A 17489-nucleotide genomic window follows, 5' to 3' on the forward strand; every position below is an offset into this window, starting at 1 on the left:
GCGCTGCTTTATTCTAACTGCATGAGCGATTTTCATATTTCGGTTTCATATGGAGGTGTTCACATTTAACATGGAGTTTAAAGTTAGCCACTATTCGACTATATAACCGGACCGAGTTGTAAACAACAGTAATTGATTGAACCAAAATATCAGTAAACCGCAGCAATATTGGGTACACTGGCAATATGAGGGATTTGACGTTTTAGTCTTACCCCTGGTATTTTGTTGACCGCATTTTGTCGGCGATATACCTAGGGTAAAGGATGTTGGTTTGTCCGATTTGGGGTGTGTTCACGCAACTAGTAAATGCAAATCGATGATTAGAGGCGAATGAACTGCAAAGTTTAAAGCCTCTCAAAAACAAACAAAGACAGAAAGATCACATGTTTGAGTTTGTTGAAAGATCTACTTACTTGGTATATACCATCACCGTTTTGTTTTTGTATTATGAATTTATTCCTACGTACATACGTATCTACGTTTAGTGTTTTCTTGATCCCTGCTAATTTGCGCTACGCGCTGTGGGCGTAGAATTTCCACCAAATGGAAAGACTCCTGTATAATATAATAATCGATTTTTGAGTTTTCCTTAGCGGAATTCAGTTGTACACCTTTTACTCAATTTTAGAATTTAACTAGCTAAACTAGAACTAAATTCAATGTAACATTTTCGAATTTTAATTCTAAGATTATCCATATAAATATAATTTAACTATTCTTTATCTGTTTGTTGAAATTGAAGAGTTCTCGTGTTCGAAATTCAATGAAATTTAAAACATTATTTGCATAACTTGTTCTAGATTTTTTCATTAGAATAAGCTGACGCCCAGGTACATAGAAATAAAATACATTAAAACTCAGAATGAATAATTAATGAATCTAGGTTAGATTTACAACCAGATGGCGTAGCTAGTAAAATGATGATTTTGTTTTAAATTTGTTTGAATTTTTTAGAAAAATAAGAATTTTTCTTCAAATTTTCAAAATCGGGTCATACTATACGGCTATTTAAAGACGACAATCTGTGCTACAAGTGTCATTTTGACAATGTTGTGATTGTCCTTTTCAGTCTCAAGTTATAGCGCATCAAAGATGGAGTCCACCAAGCAAGGAATTCGCCATATTTTACGTTTCTACTACCTGCGAGGTAAAACTGCAACGAAGGTGGCCAAAAAAATTCGTTTAGTTTATGGACCCGATACTGGAACGATTCGCACAGCACAGCGTTGGTTTGATCGATTTCGTTCTGGTGTAGTGGCTGTCGAAGATACACCCCGTACTGGTAGGCCAATCGTCGTGGAAACCGATAAAATCGTTGAAATCATCCATGTAGACTGGCATGTGAGCACTCGCTCGATTGGCCAGAAACTGGGTATAGACCATAAAACCGTTTGGAACCATTTGCTGAAGATTGGACAACTTGACAACTTGACAACTAGTTTGCGAACAAAAACGGCGCGTATTTGGCTTATATTGGATAATTTCAAGTATGTTAAATAAAGCGTCAAATTTCCATCAGAAATGCGACATTTCTTTTTCCCCAACCCCATATATATTTGTAGTTATTTTTTAAAATTTCTTCCCTTGTTGGATGTGAACCACTGCGTCCATTATTCTGAACTATTGTGGTATATCCCATTTTTTTTATACTCCACTTCAAGCTTACCTACTGCTTATTGATGAAGAAGTAGACTGAAAGCTATAGCGAGATAGGTGCCAATCAGGAATACTCTGTTTGATAAATTTTATAATCCTGATCGGCGACGCAGACCAAATTTCCTTGGGCTCCAGAATAGCCTTATCAAGGTATTGAAGTCTGCATCTAGTTAGAGCTCCACAATTACAGAGCAAATGTTCCGAGGTTTCGCTTTCGGTATTACAAAAACGACAAATATCATCTTGCACTAAACCTATGTTTTTGAGATGGTAGTTACTCGGACAGTGTCCTGTTATAAGGCCTGTGATTGTGCCTAAGTCTTTCTTATTAAGACTCAGCAATTGTTGAGTAATTTTAATACGCGGCGTGATAAATTTTTTTGACTGGTTAAGTTGTACCGCCAACCAGTTGGCTAACACTTCCCGGTCTTCCCAGTTCTTCAGCTCACCTTTCAACACACAGTCAGAAATTCCACAGAATGGTTCTGGACCAGTGAAAGGTGAGCTTGAGCCGTTCCTGGCAAGTTCATCTGCTCGCTCGTTTTCCTCTATTCCACAATGGCCAGGAATCCAGTACAGTTGTACCGAACTTATCCGACTTAGTTGCCGTAAGAGGAGAATGCCTTCCCAGACAATTTTTGAGGAGCATTTAAAAGTATTTAGAGCTTTAAGTGCCGCTTGACTGTCTGAGAATATGCAGATGTTAGCATGTCTATATTTTCTTTTAAGGCAGACATTTGAGCATTCTATTATCGCAGCTATTTCTGCTTGAAAAACTGTTTCCATGGGCCAGTTTCCCATAGCTACAGAGATTTTTGTTCTGGGACCATACACTCCAGCACCTATTCTGATTCCCATTTTTGACCCATCAGTGTAGAACATGATTGAACCATTACGAACATTGGGACCGCCTTCATCCCATATTGAACGAGAAGGTTCGATTACACTGTATGGAATGTCGTAGTTAGTCCTAGGTTCCATCCAACCACTGTTCATCTCTGAGGATGGTCCTACGGGTAAGAGATTCAGGATGCCCAAGTGACCAATTTTGTCTCCGTCTAGTATTTTTTTCCAATGTTTAAGCTTTAGAGCGCTTTTCTTAGCCTCTAGCTGAACATGTTGGTTCAGAGGTAGCAAGTGAAGAATAGCCTCCAGTGCCTTCGAGGGTGTGCTTCGCATTGCTCCAGTAATTGCAACGCATGCTAGTCGTTGGAGTTTGTTTAGCTTTTTTTGTAGCTACGGTCTCCTTGGTCTTTGGCCACCAGACTAATGAGGCATAGGTTATCCTAGGCCGCACAATGGCAGTGTGGACCCACATTACCATTTTTGGTTTAAGGCCCCATGTTCTTCCTATCATTTTAGAACATGCTCATAGGGCTGTATTGGCCTTACTGATTATTGCATCTAAGTGCGCATTCCAGTTGAGTTTAGCATCTAGGATAACACCTAGATATTTCACTGAAGCGCTGCATTTTATTTCCACTCCCCCAAGATATAAAGACTGCATATGCTGTTTTTTCTTTTTGGTGGTACACCAAATTTGTGTAAGGTTTAAGGCCATCTGCATTCTGCTCGTATCATTATGACTAGATCATCGGCGAAGCCCACAATTTCAAAACCTTTTGCCTCTAAACTTGTCAGAAGATCGTCAACTACTAGTGACCAAAGGAGAGGTGATAGAACGCTTCCTTGTGGGCAACCCTTTGTTACAATCACATAATTAGACGACCCGCCCAGCTCCGAGGTGATTTTTCTGTGTGTGAGCATGTCATGGATCCATTCGACTATACAGTTATCGAAGTGTCTTCTTCTCATTGCCTGTGCCATTGCTAGATAAGAAGCATTATCAGAAGCACCTTCGATGTCAAGAAACGCACATAATGCGGTTTCTTTTGACAAGAGAGATTTTTCAATTTTTGTCACAAGCATGTGTAGTGCTGTTGTTGTGGATTTTGTAGTCATAGATTGATTTGACTCAGGCTTATATTTTTGTAGGTCTTAGCTATTTAGACTTATGTTCAAAAATGATCCATGATGACTCTTTGTCTTCTTCTGCATGATTGAATAAATTTTTCGTGAATAAATTATTCGTGTCGCATTATAGGTCTATCAAATTAGCTAGATGTCGAATTAAATGTAACATACTGTATTCATTAGAAATCTTGTTCAGTACCGCTTACACCTGAAGCAGAATTCCAACCTGTATACATTTTTTCCACATTGCTTTCCCCTCTATTCTTATTGGAAAACTGTCAAACCACTGGAATTGCCTCATTCGTCAAATTCTGTTCAGGGCATAACAGAGCTGAGAGCAGAAGAAATTGCGAATGAAAATCTTTGTGTGATTCGAGTAGACATTCCAAAACAATATTCTTGTGCGATTTTTACATTTGATTCGATGTGCAAAAAGAACAGGATGAACGAACTGCTTGAGAAGTGATCCAGGGGAACCGCTTGAGAGGGGGTCAGAGTGATTAGTAAATTTCTGTTTGTCAATTCGAAGAACTACGAGCGGAAAAAAAGTCGAGCGGAGTGTGAGAAGATTCTGCTTGCATAATATTGTGTTCCTTGTGAAGCAGACCACCCATCCATATTGATTGTTGACGCAACAGATTGGTAGGAGGGAAAAAAACATCTGGCAGTACGAGTACGAGTCATTGGTGTTCAAAATGCCACTGGATAGTGGAGTAACCAGTGGACCGGTTGGGAAGCAAGTTTCATCGGCGGGGTGTGCCTGTGCGTCCGCTGTTGGTTCAACTCCAGGAGGAATCACTGCCGCAAGCATTGCGGGGGTTGTAGGAACCGGAAGTAAACAACTTGCATCGAAGAAATCTCTGAAGTTATCCAGCCTGGCGGATGACATGATGGGACCACCCTCGGCTACCGGAAGCAACCACGAGGAACCGTTTCGAGCCAGACTGCATCAGCTGTTTTCACAGATTGAACGAGAGTTCGAATTACTGCATGCGGAGAATTTGAGCCGTAAATTGCCGTTGAATGCATTTTTTGTACTCACAAGTTACAATAGTTTACTCTCGTTTCAGTGCACGAAAAGCTAGAGGCAGTCGCAGGAACTCCACGGGATTTTACGGCTGGAGAACGTTTACTTCCCCTGCAGGATTCGTATGAAGTGGACGGAGGGGTTAACAAGAGCTTCAAGTCAAAGTTGGGTAGTGCTGGAAGCAAAGTAAAAGCTAGTCACAAAATCAGAGCCCAAACCAGCAGAATTGTGTCCAGCTTTAAAGCGCAATCGGTGGTCAGCTCGTTAGTGCGTGAATTTTGCGGTCACAAAGATGGCGTGTGGCAGGTTACCACCAAAACGGGTCAACCGATTGTTGGCACTGCTTCAGCCGATCACAACGCGTGCATCTGGGGAATTGACACCGGACGATGTCTGTTGCAGTATCAGGGTCACAGTGGCTCGGTCAATTCGATAAAGTTTCATCACACGCGAGATCTGGTACTGACGGGGAGTGGTGACGCAACGGCACATATCTGGCAAGCAGCAGTGAATTGGGAAATACCAGCACGGAAAGGACATTCTTCGGAGGAGGAATTAGACGACGAAGAAGAGCCATACGAAGAAAAAGAGCGAATCGATGTGCTGAGGACTCCAATATGTGAGTTTTCCGGTCCAGGTGGTCATACGTCGGTTGTAGTGGCCGCCGATTGGCTCCCTGGTGGAGATCAGTTGATAACAGCCGGGTGGGATCGGACCGCGATACTGTGGGACGTAGAAACGCGGGAACCATTGCAACCACTCTGTGGACATGACGATGAACTAACACATGCATCGGCACATCAGAGCCAACGGTTAGTGGTCACTGCTTCGCGAGATTCTACTTTTAGGCTGTGGGATTTCCGCGACCCGATTCCGGCGGTGTCTGTATTTCAGGGACACACAGAGTAAGCGTCATAAATCCTATATGATTCGCACATTGTATCTGAACTGGATCATTTCATTATAGAAGCGTAACATCGACCGTTTTCACTCGCGATGACAAAGTGGTATCCGGCTCAGATGATCGCTCAGTTAAAGTGTGGGAGCTTCGAAATATGCGCTCTGCCTTGACCACCATCCGGACGGATTCGGCGGTGAATCGGCTTGCCGTTTCGGCCAGTGGTGTGATTGCTATTCCCCACGATAATCGCCACATTCGGCTGTTTGATTTGAACGGACAGCGAATCGCTCGATTGCCCCGAACAAGCCGGCAAGGTCACCGTCGGATGGTTTCATCCGTGGCTTGGACGGAGGATATCAGCTCGACCTGCAATTTGTTTTCGTCGGGATTTGATCGACGCGTGCTTGGCTGGGCCGTTTGCCTTCCCCCGAAGGATAACTAAAGGCACTTAACGCAAATTATTCCCTAATTCATATTAGATGTTTGTTTCAATCACCCATGTATATGTGTATAGAGAATTAGAGAATCGTTGTTACTTCATTGTCGGATAGGTTCTTACAAATATTTGTTAGTTTATTCGTTCAGGTTAATGTGTTATTAAAGGCAGTTTAGGGGATTTTCTTCAAACGATCTGATAGCGGGTTCAACTGTGTTTTTTAGTTATAATTCTAGGATATGAGTTTACGGTTTCGTTTCATGACAGTGTCATTTTCAAGCAACAAAGCAGACAAATGGTGTGTATTTTCCTGTATCAGATGTATGTAAAGGAACGGTCACTTTTCAAACTGTCCAATCAATCAGCATTCAGTATCAGGATATAATGCCTTCACCGGTCAAAAAAGCTGAATTTTATGCCACCAAGGAAAACGCTCATCACAAACATCCTAGTAATTCCTATAATACCCATTTTAACGACAAACATCGCTATCCACGGAACGTATCTAGAGAGTCTTTTACGAACATTTGTAAAGGGGACTGAGATTTTTTGCATCTATCGAACTTTGTTGTCATCAGTAAGATCAGTAAACGAACGTGTCGTATATAATCACATTTAGGGCTTGTTCCTTCGGTATGTTGACCATTTTAAAGCGTTAATGTATAGGAAATATACTCAACAGTGATTTTAGGCAAACGGAAATTCTATATTCTCTAACAAACTTTGCGCGTGGAATTTGTGTCTGAGTGACACTCAAAATGTAGTGAAAATTATTTTCTGTTGAATTTCCTTTTTCCGCGTCAACTGCGTTTACTATTCGGCAGGTGATCCAATCCAAATTGATATTTCAAACAAAACACAATTGTCAATCAATTATCAACGCATATTTAATCAATTTTCACGCTACCAAATAAAATCAAGGAATGGAAAAAAACAGAGGTATTTTGTGGCAGTATCAGTGCTGATGAGCTGAATAGAATCAGAGAAATTTCCCTACAAAGAAAGGAATTACACACTTGTTTAAAACTGGGCCCTATTATACAATCGGGCTGATTCTACGCGGCGTGTGATGTGAGATGACAATTGTCACGTATATCAGGCGATTCGACCAGGCGTATGCCGTGAGAATTCTCACTTGAATGAACTCTCACCGTAATGGTCACATGAACTGGGATTTCTAGGTGACAATCGTCGATATGTCTTGAGGTGTCGACAGCGCAAGTTTCATGACTTTTTTGAAATGAAAATTTAACATTCAGAACACTTGCTCGAGTTTTCTGACGTTTTTCACTATACAGTGCGACAGCAGATGAAAATTTTATATCTTGTGAGTAATCGATTAGAGTTTGGTTGATACGAGGGTCACTATTTATATTTCGGGAATAGGAACAAAAACAAATAGTTAAGCTGCGAATATATTTTTATTGTTTTTCAAAGTACTCGCCACGATGATCGAAACACTTTTGCGCCAATGCGCCAATTTTCCAATTTTCAAAGCATTTATTCCAATCGACACGAGCCTTTTTTTGAGCGATTGTCAAATTATGTGGGATCCAACGTGAACATAATTTTCGCATCACTGTTAAAAATTTGGATCCGCTTTCAGCATTTTCTCTCCATAATTTGCACGCGTTGACAAGTCTCTCCATCTGTTCGGTAATGAGGAAATGCAGTATCCATTTTGCGCACACATGTCTCAGCTTCAATTCGTTCGCTAGGATGTTGTTTGTCGAACTTACGGATATATTCATGATCTTGGATATTCGTTCTACACTCATAGACTTATCTTCTTGCACAATAATCCATATTGTGTTGATATTGATCTCAGTACTGGAGGTTCTGGACCTTCGTTCGTGAAGAATCAGTTCACCCGATTCTCGACCATTTTTGAAGCTTGAGCACAATCGAAAAAAAAGACGGGTGGGTAATGTCGGGGACATAACCGGAGTGACGTAGGACTATACAATGTGTTGTAATTTGAAGCCACTTTTAATTCGGGTTTGTAAACACTGAATGATCAATTTAAAAGACCCCAACCACCAATAAGTTCAAGAACAAACATAAACAAAATAAATCAGTTTATATGATATGTCATATTATGTCACTTTAGAATGAATTGGTATTGTGAAAAACTTTTCATAAATCTTCTTTGAAAGGTTTAATGGACCTGAAAAGCGCCGTGTTTTACGGTGGCTGGTTTTGCCACCAAAGCAGTCTGTATCAACAAACTTTTTCTTTCTTCTACCTGCTGCCGTTTTGCGATTGCGTTTGCCACTCGCTGAAACTAGTTGTTGCCACCGAACCGAATGTGCTCTGTTCTGTAGGCGGGTTTTCTTATTGTCGTGAGCAGCTTTGCAAGCCAACTCGAGCACTCCGACGGCCGAAATTCTATAACCGCTATTAGGTATACTGGTGCTCCGGCACCAATCCGTTGATGCGATGTGATGTGAAACGATGCCATACAACCACACTGATTTACGATTTGAAAGAGAATGATATATTTTTCAGCGGATCCGCGCCTTTTGTACTTTAGCAGTACACGCTCACAGGCTCACAGGAGACAAATCGGCAGACTCAGCCAAAGGGGCCAGTCCAACGAGACGAACAAATGAGCGTTAAAAGGTAGCGATGACAAAAAATAATACATTCATTACGATTTGTTCGCTCGTTGGATTCACATGCAGGGTAAAAAGGGTCCTTTTCAGGATCACAAAATTATCTTCAATCTAAAGAGTTTATTGTTTTGTTATCACTCGATATCCCCATCTTGTTCGGCTAAACCTTTCTGTTTAGCGATTGCGTTTTCCACTCGCCACAACTTTAACAGTTGGAAAATTTCTTCCCATCCAGCTTGTGACATATTGTACAGCAAATTACATTCAATGGCACGTCGCATTACCACCACTCAGTGTTGGGTTGGAGGTAATTTTAACCTGTAATTGAACATTTGCGATGACAGTGGTAGTGTCGACATTCAATGTGGGGTCATAATTTGTACCCCGAACTCTATGTTTACAAAAATGTCCAACTAAATATGTCGCATTGCAAGGCCGTCCAATTAGCTAAATGTCGAGATAAGTGTAAATTACTGTACTTTCAATATAGAAGCAATTTAAGAATTGGTGAAAATCAATAAGCTCAGAACAACTGCCAAATTCACATACTCATCATATCCTGGCAAACAAATTATGAAAAAATCAATTTGTGTTTTATTATTATTTTGGATATTGTTTTAGAAAGCATTGAACTGTATTTCCTAAACTCGTTTTTGGAAGGTTTAATGGCCCTGAAAAGCGCCTTGTTTTATGGAATGGTTCCAATTTACAAAACTTAGTACTCGTGGTTTTGAAAAAAACCATGTCGAACGCCCTCGATGCCGCCTTGTTCTGGATTTGCCACCAAAGCAGTTTGTATAAAGAACAAGCTTTTTTCTTCTGCTACCTGATGCCGTTTTGCGATTGCGTTTGCCACTCGCCCCTCGCTGCAACTGCCTGTTGTCTTGATGTCCGCCGAACCGAATGTGTTCTGTTCCGAATGCGGGTTTTCTTATCGTCGCGAGCAGCTCTGCCAGCCAATTCGATCACTTCGGCGTCCGAAACTATATAACGCCGGCTAGGTGGACTGGTGCACTGGTACTAACGCGCTCGGCCTAGCTACCCTTGCGGGGAACTCCAGATCAGCACGGTTCGAGCGGGATTTTGCCTTTCCCTTCACTTTTCCTCCTTTGCCATGTCCAGACATGGCTGCTTGGGTTGGTTTGTTGATGTGTTGTGATGCGAACCGATGTGGTGTACGGTTTGAATGAGAATGATCGTTACGGCAGCGGAGCGGGGATTTTGAGGCTGACTGGCTGGCTCGAGAATTACGCATGTGTGAGACTGCGACCAATGTTTCGTTCATATTTTTCTTTTTCCTTCCCAATCGTGCTTCATTCTATTTCGCTGCTGCTCTGGTTGCCCGTTTTGGTCAGTACGTTTTGAGGAGCACAAAATGGACCAATCAAAAATGGGCACATAGTGCATTTGGACAATGCTTGATATTTCACAATTATTCAATTATTTATCTCAAGAAAAATGAAATGTTATTCGTTATGATAGATGCGTAGATATATTTTCTATCAATTGATGCAAAAACCTTTGCGATCTATTGAGAAATGCTCGAGTTATAAGCGTTCCAAATCTTGCATTTTTTCCTACTTGTTCAGTGTCTAGATTTCCATTTCACCCCCTATATCTTCCGGTCCTACGTCAAAATGAGTGGGTTACATCTATGATATAACCGCAAGGTTGACGTGGGACTACCTTAGCGTAGCAATCATTTGTTTGCATTAATTAAATTTTTGGTTGAATGAAACAATTCCCGAATTCAATTGAATTCAATATATTTGCTTTGTGGGTAAAAAGATTGTATAATTATATATAAGGTCAATTCATGCGTTGTGATAGATTATGTTCTTCGTTACAAGTAAATTTAGTGAGTCCTTTTACATTTCGTATGATGCCGAGGACAAAATATGTGAACGGAAGAATTATCAAATGATTTTTTTATTTTACGTTTCCTTCTGATGTTTGCATCTCTCAAGTGTATGTACTTCTCGAATCGCAAATTTGCTTGATTTGTTGAACTTCAGGCACTCAGTTTCGATTTTGACATGTACGTCGAGCGCATATTGTTTAATCAATAGGCGTCATCGCAGCTATTGGTTATCAACATCTTGCCTAATCATCAAATGGTATACGTAGTAATTCAGAGAGCAGAAGATATGAAGGCATATCCTTCAATGCAAGCTTGAATAACCGAGCCAAAGCGTGGTATTCGTACCCGCTTTTGTAATCCGTGTTAGGAAAACACTTTTCGGAGTGCAAAAAAAAAAACATACGAGTGCAGAAGTACCCCCGGAAGACCGTGTTAAGGAAACATATTCTAGTTTGCACAAAGGCAAGCGAGTACAAAAGTACTCGCAGTTTGCATTTATTTACATAGCCGATTTCCCCTGACATCTTTGTTTTGAAGTCTGTGTTAGGCAAACTCATTTCAGTCGGAACAAAAATGCCCCGACTTGCATGAATTTGTAATGCCAATTTACTCAGACACCTTGGTTCTAAAGTCTGTGTTAGGGAAACACATTTCAGTCGGAACAAAAATACCCCCGACTTTCATGTATTTGCAATGCCGATCTCTCCAACGCTGCTTGGTTTTGAAGTCTGTGTTAGGGAACATATTTCGGTGAGAACAAAAGTCCCCATACTTTCACGTATTTGCAATGCCGATTTCCCCGAGGCTGCTTGGTTTTGATGGCTGTGTTAGGGAAACCGTAGATCGGGCCAATCAAAATGAGGCAGTAAGGGCGTTTAGATAACGCTTAACATTTTACAGTTATTCAATTGTTTATCTCACGAAAAATAACATTCAATTAATTGCGATAGAAGCGTAGAAATATTCCCTATCAATTGATGCAAACATCTTTCCGATCCAGTAAGAAATGTTCGAGTTATAAGCTTTTGGAATCTTTCATTTTTTCCTGCATGTTATGTGTTTAGGTTTTCATTTTACCCCCCATATACTCCGGTTAGACGTAGTCCCACGTCAAAATTGTTCTTTAGCTCATACACAGTTCACCACAAGCCTCTTTCATCATATCGACCGTTTTTGGCGCGGATTTGCCCAAGCGATGACAAAATTTTATCGCACAACGTTGTTCATTTTTTGACGTCGCGACACACAGCGAAAACTTTGAAGGCGAAAACCAACACGATTTAAAAATACTCATACTCATCCGCTATAAACGAGTGCAGGGGCAATACTGACAGTTGTTCTGGAAAAAAAACCACGTTCTACACGCTGCCGAGGTCATTGCAGCCGTAACAAGTGTTGCCTCTTCAAAAAAAAAAAAATTGTAAGGGGTTGTATCTAGGACACGACCGCATATTTTCGACGTAGAACTACGCAATTACATTATGCAATTCACTTGTTTATCACTTCGAATATTATTCTAGAATGCATCGAATTTTTTGTAATAGATTATGTTCTTTTTTTTTTTTTTATCCAAAATATATATTTTATTAAGGCTCATATGGCGTCAGCCTAACGGGGCCGGGAGTTCAATTTTTCTACAATGTTTGCTTACAACTATGTTAGTAATATGTAACCGATTACTCGCGGTTGGCTCGAGGTTAGTATTACAAGTGTTCTCATAATTGGTATGTTGCAGTCTTCGATGCTCTGTACGTGTGCCCGACACGGGATACCTGCTATTGGGATGCAGCTGACCATTAATCAGCAACGCCCCCCTAGTCTGTACCCCATATCTAGCGTGGTGCGTCTTTCTCGACTCGAGGAATCCAGGATAGAATGGTCACTAGCCGGCGCAATCATCAGCTCGTGTAGAGTTGTCATGAGCGGTACAACCTTTGGCTCTTGTTGAATGATCAGTGGACTGCACAACCTTTGGCCCGTGTATCTGTAAAGAGTGTGTGTATGTATTGCCGCGACTAAGTAAAAGTTTATCGTTTGGATAGGAGGGATATGAAACGGGGACACAACGAAGGAAACATCATTAAACGTTGACATCGTCGTTTCTGAGGAACAGGTATAGATGAAGCAGAAGATCTGGATCACGGCTACCTAAGACATCCCGGACGGGGATATCCGATTGTCTGCCTTGTGCTCTCAGTACTCTAGAGAGCTGAGAGCGAGCAGCATGGAACCGGATACACGACCAGACAACATGCTCGATGTCGTGGTAGCCATCGCCACAATCACAAAGATTGTTTGCTGCGAGCCCAATGCGATAGAGATGCGCGTTTAGGTTGTAGTGATTGGACATAAGCCGAGATATCACGCGAATGAAATCACGACCTACATTCAATCCCTTGAACCATGCACTCGTCGAGACCTTAGGGATAATCGTGTGTAACCAACGACCGAACTCATCTTCACTCCACATGCGCTGCCAACTTACGAGCGTATTCTGACGAGGAATGTGGAAAAATTCATTATAAGCAAATTGCCTTTCAAAAAGTGTGCCTTCTGAAGCGCCCACCTTAGCTAGCGAGTCCGCTTTCTCATTCCCCGGTATCGAGCAATGAGAGGGAACCCATGCTAAGGTAATCTTGAATAATTTTTCGACCAAAACACTCAATAGTTGTCTTATTCTTGTTAGGAAATAAGATGAGCATTTATCAACTTTCATTGAGCGGATTGCCTCTATTGAGCTGAGACTGTCTGAAAAAATAAAATAGTGGTCGATGGGCAATGTTTCAATGATCCCTAATGCGTAATATATCGCACCCAGTTCAGCGACATACACGGAACAAGGATCTTTGAGTTTGAAAGAGGCACTGGAATTTTCATTGAAGATGCCGAAGCCAGTGGACCCGTTTATGAATGAACCGTCAGTAAAGAACATTTTATCAGATCTAACTTTCCCATATTCTGCCGAAAATATCGGCGGAATAGAATCGGAGCGTAGGTGATCTGGGATTCCATGGATTTTTTGTCGCATGGACAGATCAAAAGTGACAGAGGAATTGCAGAAGTATGGGAAGCAAACTTGGTTGGAGATGCCTGGTGAAGGGTGCACGTCGTGGGTAAGGTACTCATGGTATAAAGACATAAAACTTGACTGAGGAGTCAGTTGGAGTAGATTTTCGAAGTTATCAATCACCAATGGATTCATGATCTTGCAACGGATGAGAAATCTGTAGGATAATTCTGTGAACCGAAGAGTAAGCGGGGGTACTCCTGCCAAAACTTCGAGACTCGTCGTATGTGTCGAATGCAAACACCCCATGGCTATACGCAAGCAACGATATTGTATTCTCTCCAGCTTGAGAATATGAATCCTGGCAGCTGATCGGAAGCAAAAACTGCCATATTCTAACACTGATAATATCGTTGTTTTGTACAACTGAATGAGGTCTCCTGGATGGGCACCCCACCATGTTCCGGTAATTGTTTGGAGAAAATTGATTCTTTGCTGGCATTTCTGTTTCAAATACGCAATGTGTCTCCCCCAGGTACACTTAGAATCAAAATATACACCCAGGTATTTGAAAAACATAGAGTGTTGGATCGTTTTGCCGGATAGGTGAAGCTGGAATTGAGCGGGTTCGTGCTTCCTAGAAAAAACGACCATTTCAGTTTTCTCCGTAGAGAATTCGATACCCAGCTTGAGGGCCCACGTGAACAGATTGTTCAGGGTATCTTGCAACGACTTTTGCAGAACGACGGGATTAGTACCCGTGATGGAAATAACTCCATCGTCTGCAAGTTGTCTCAACGTGCAGTCTCTAGTTAGACAATCATCCATATCATTGACGTAAAAACTGTACAAGAGGGGGCTTAGGCAGGAGCCTTGTGGTAGGCCCATAAAACTGTAACGAGAAGATTTCGAGCTGCCATGAGAGAAAATCATGTGCTTTTCTGACAGTAAATTGTACAGGAAATTATTGAGAATTGGTGAAAGTCCACGATTATGAAGCTTCTCTGAGAGAATTTCCATGGAAACTGAATCAAATGCCCCTTTGATATCGAGAAAAACGGAAGCCATTTGTTCTTTGCGAGCAAATGCGATTTGGATTTCAGAAGATAGCAGCGCGAGACAATCATTTGTCCCTTTACCTCGGCGGAAGCCAAACTGCGTATTTGACAGTAAATTGTTCGTTTCGACCCACTTGTCCAAACGAAGTAGAATCATTTTCTCTAACAATTTACGAATACAGGATAACATTGAAATCGGCCTATACGAGTTGTGATCGCTAGCCGGCTTGTTGGGTTTCCGTATGGCTATCACTCTCACTTGTCTCCAGTCATGCGGGACAATATTCAGCTCCAGAAACTTGTTGAACAAGTTCAGCAAACGCTGTTTTGCCAAGTCGGGAAGATTCTTCAACAAGTTGAATTTAATCTTGTCCGACCCCGGAGCTGAATTGTTACATGAGAGAAGGGCAATTGAGAATTCCACCATCGAAAAGTTCTCATAATCGCTTTGAAGTGGAAAATCGCGTACGACGTTTTGTGCAGGAACGGTGTCGGGGCAAACCTTCCTTGCAAAGTTAAAAATCCAACGGTCAGAGTATTCCTCACTTTCGTTTGTATGGTTCCAGCCACGCATTTTCCTAGCCGTATTCCAAAGAGTGCTCATAGCGGTCTCCCTTGACAAACCATTGACGAACTTCCGCCAATATCCACGCTTTTTTGCTTTAACCAAACCTTTTAGTTTGGCTTCTAGAGCTTGGTACTTTAGAAACCATTCCACTAATCCAGTTTTCCTGAATTTTTTGAAAGCGGATGATTTTTCAAGGTAGACCTTTGAACACTCCCTGTCCCACCAAAGTGATGGAGGACGACGTCGGAAAGTGGTAGCCGGTACACGTTTCTTTTGAGCTTGAAGTGCGCTTTCGTAAATCAAACTCGATATAAAGTTATACTCTTCGAGTGGAGGAAGTTCATGCATTGAAACAATTGCTTCAGATATTATTTCCGCAAATGTTCTCCAGTCAATATTCTTCGTGAGGTCATACGAAATATTGACTGACTCACGAAAGCTTGATTCATTAGCGATCGATAAAATTATTGGTAGGTGATCACTACCGTGGGGATCTTGGATTACCTTCCACATGCAATCCAGGGATAACGAAGAAGAGCATAGAGATATGTCTAGCATGCTTGCCCGTGCAGGAGGGTTGGCTATTCTGGTTGCTTCCCCAGTATTTAAAACTGTCATGTTGAAGTTGTCGCACAGATCATAAATCAACGTGGCTCGGTTGTCATCGTAGAGTGATCCCCATGCTGTTCCATGGGAGTTGAAATCACCTAAGATTAACCGCGGCTCCGGCATTGCCTCGATAGTATCAAAGAACTGATGGCGACCTACCGTAGTTCTGGGAGGGATATATATCGAAGCAATGCAGAGGTCTTTGCCATTGATTTGTGTCTGGCAAGCAACAACTTCAATGCCTGTCATCGATGGGAGAGTGACTCTATAGAAGGAGTGACATTTTTTAATCCCCAATAGTACGCCACCAAACGAGTCATTTCGATCGAGGCGAATAATGTTGAAATCGTGGAAATTCAGCTCATCGGCTGAAGAAAGCCATGTTTCACAGAGAGAAAATACGTCACAGTTAGAGCTGTGAACTAAAAATTTAAACTGATCTAGTTTAGGAATGATGCTTCTGCAATTCCACTGTATTACAGTGGTCAAATCCTTGTCCTCTTGCCCTGAATCAGGCATCGAGGGAAATGAACGCTGCCAAAAAACCACATTTTTCTTTCAAAAATGTTCTCACAATCGGAAGCAAACATAATACTATGCTTTTAAGAGGGTCGTTTATATTTAAAGCATTTAAAATGTTGTCCACCAGGTCAGAAAGCGCAAGCAAGCCAGATTGTGGCTGTTGCCTCGACCGCGAAAAAGGAGCAGACGTGTTGGGTGCTGCTCCGGGAAGTGCTGAGGACCCCTGGTGCGTAGAAGAACCGCTTAAACCAGGAGGTACTTGCTTAGGTCTATTCTCAGCACGTTCGATTCGAGTTTTCATTCCAACTTGGGAAGTTTCGGTTTTCTTTCTGGGTAGATTATGTTCTTTGTTACAAATTATTATGTTCTTTGTTACAATTTATTAGATTATGTTCTTTGTTACAAATAAATTTTATGAACGTCTTTTTACGATTGATATGCCTAGGACTACCAAAATATGTGAACGGAAGAATTGTCAAACGATCGATGTATTCCACATTTCCCTCTGAAATTATTGCACATCTCATGTTCACGTTGTTCTCAAACCGCGAAAGTTCATTCACCTCTAGTGTCTGAAGTACGTACTGAGTACGTTTTAGGGAAGCATGTTCAGGTTTGCACAACGCTAAACGAGTACAAAAGTACCCAACATCAAAAAATACCCCCGACCTGCATGTATTGACAAAGCGGATTCCCCCAGGCACATTGATTTTGAAGTCCGTGTTAGGGAAACACAGCTCGGTGGGAAAAAAAATACCGCCGACTTGCAGGTATATTTGCAAAGCGGATTTCCACAGGTACATCGATTTTGAAGTCTGTGTTGGGGAAACCGTAAATCGGGCCAATACAAAATTGGCAGTTATGGCGTTTAGACAACGCTTGACATTTTACAGTTATTCAATTGTTCATCTCATGAAAAATAACATTTTATTCATTAAGGGGCTTAGAATGAAAGGGGTGTAAGTGACTTGATCGATTTCTCTACATCGACTCTTTCTTTTGGTCATAACTTAGCTGCTAATACATTCCCAGCTGTATTTGACAATGTGGATAATAGGTCAGAACCTCATCTATCGGATTTAATAGCAAACTTAAATTGGAACGTTTTTGCAGTTGAGTTATTAACTAAAGAAAAAGTTGATGAAGAGAAATCGATCAAGTCACTTACACCCCTTGCATTCTAAGCCCCTCAATTGTGATAGACGCGTAGAAATATTTCCTATCAATCAACGCAAACATCTTTCCGATTTGTTGA

At 41.4% G+C, this 17489-nt stretch overlaps 1 protein-coding gene across 1 annotated transcript; it reads left to right on the plus strand.

Moving 5' to 3' along the window:
* The first annotated feature begins 3911 nt into the window (after positions 1–3911).
* LOC129770381 (WD repeat-containing protein 37) lies at positions 3912–6919 on the plus strand. Its single transcript, XM_055773201.1, has 3 exons — positions 3912–4638; positions 4701–5562; positions 5625–6919. Exons 1-3 carry the CDS (start codon positions 4326–4328, stop codon positions 5998–6000), a joined length of 1551 nt encoding a protein of 516 aa, XP_055629176.1. The 5' UTR covers positions 3912–4325; the 3' UTR covers positions 6001–6919.
* The last annotated feature ends 10570 nt before the right edge of the window (positions 6920–17489 follow it).

This window comes from Toxorhynchites rutilus, chromosome 1 (assembly GCF_029784135.1).
Source record: "Toxorhynchites rutilus septentrionalis strain SRP chromosome 1, ASM2978413v1, whole genome shotgun sequence".
Lineage (NCBI taxonomy): Eukaryota > Metazoa > Arthropoda > Insecta > Diptera > Culicidae > Toxorhynchites > Toxorhynchites rutilus.

Excerpts from the sequence above, each read along its gene's own strand:
- LOC129770381 (XM_055773201.1), top strand. The coding sequence starts at position 4,326 with ATGCCACTGGATAGTGGAGTAACCAGTGGACCGGTTGGGAAGCAAGTT. Across the intron at positions 4,639-4,700 it reads GCATGCGGAGAATTTGAGCC|TGCACGAAAAGCTAGAGGCA; the intron begins GTAAATTGCCGT and ends CTCTCGTTTCAG. Across the intron at positions 5,563-5,624 it reads GTATTTCAGGGACACACAGA|AAGCGTAACATCGACCGTTT; the intron begins GTAAGCGTCATA and ends ATTTCATTATAG.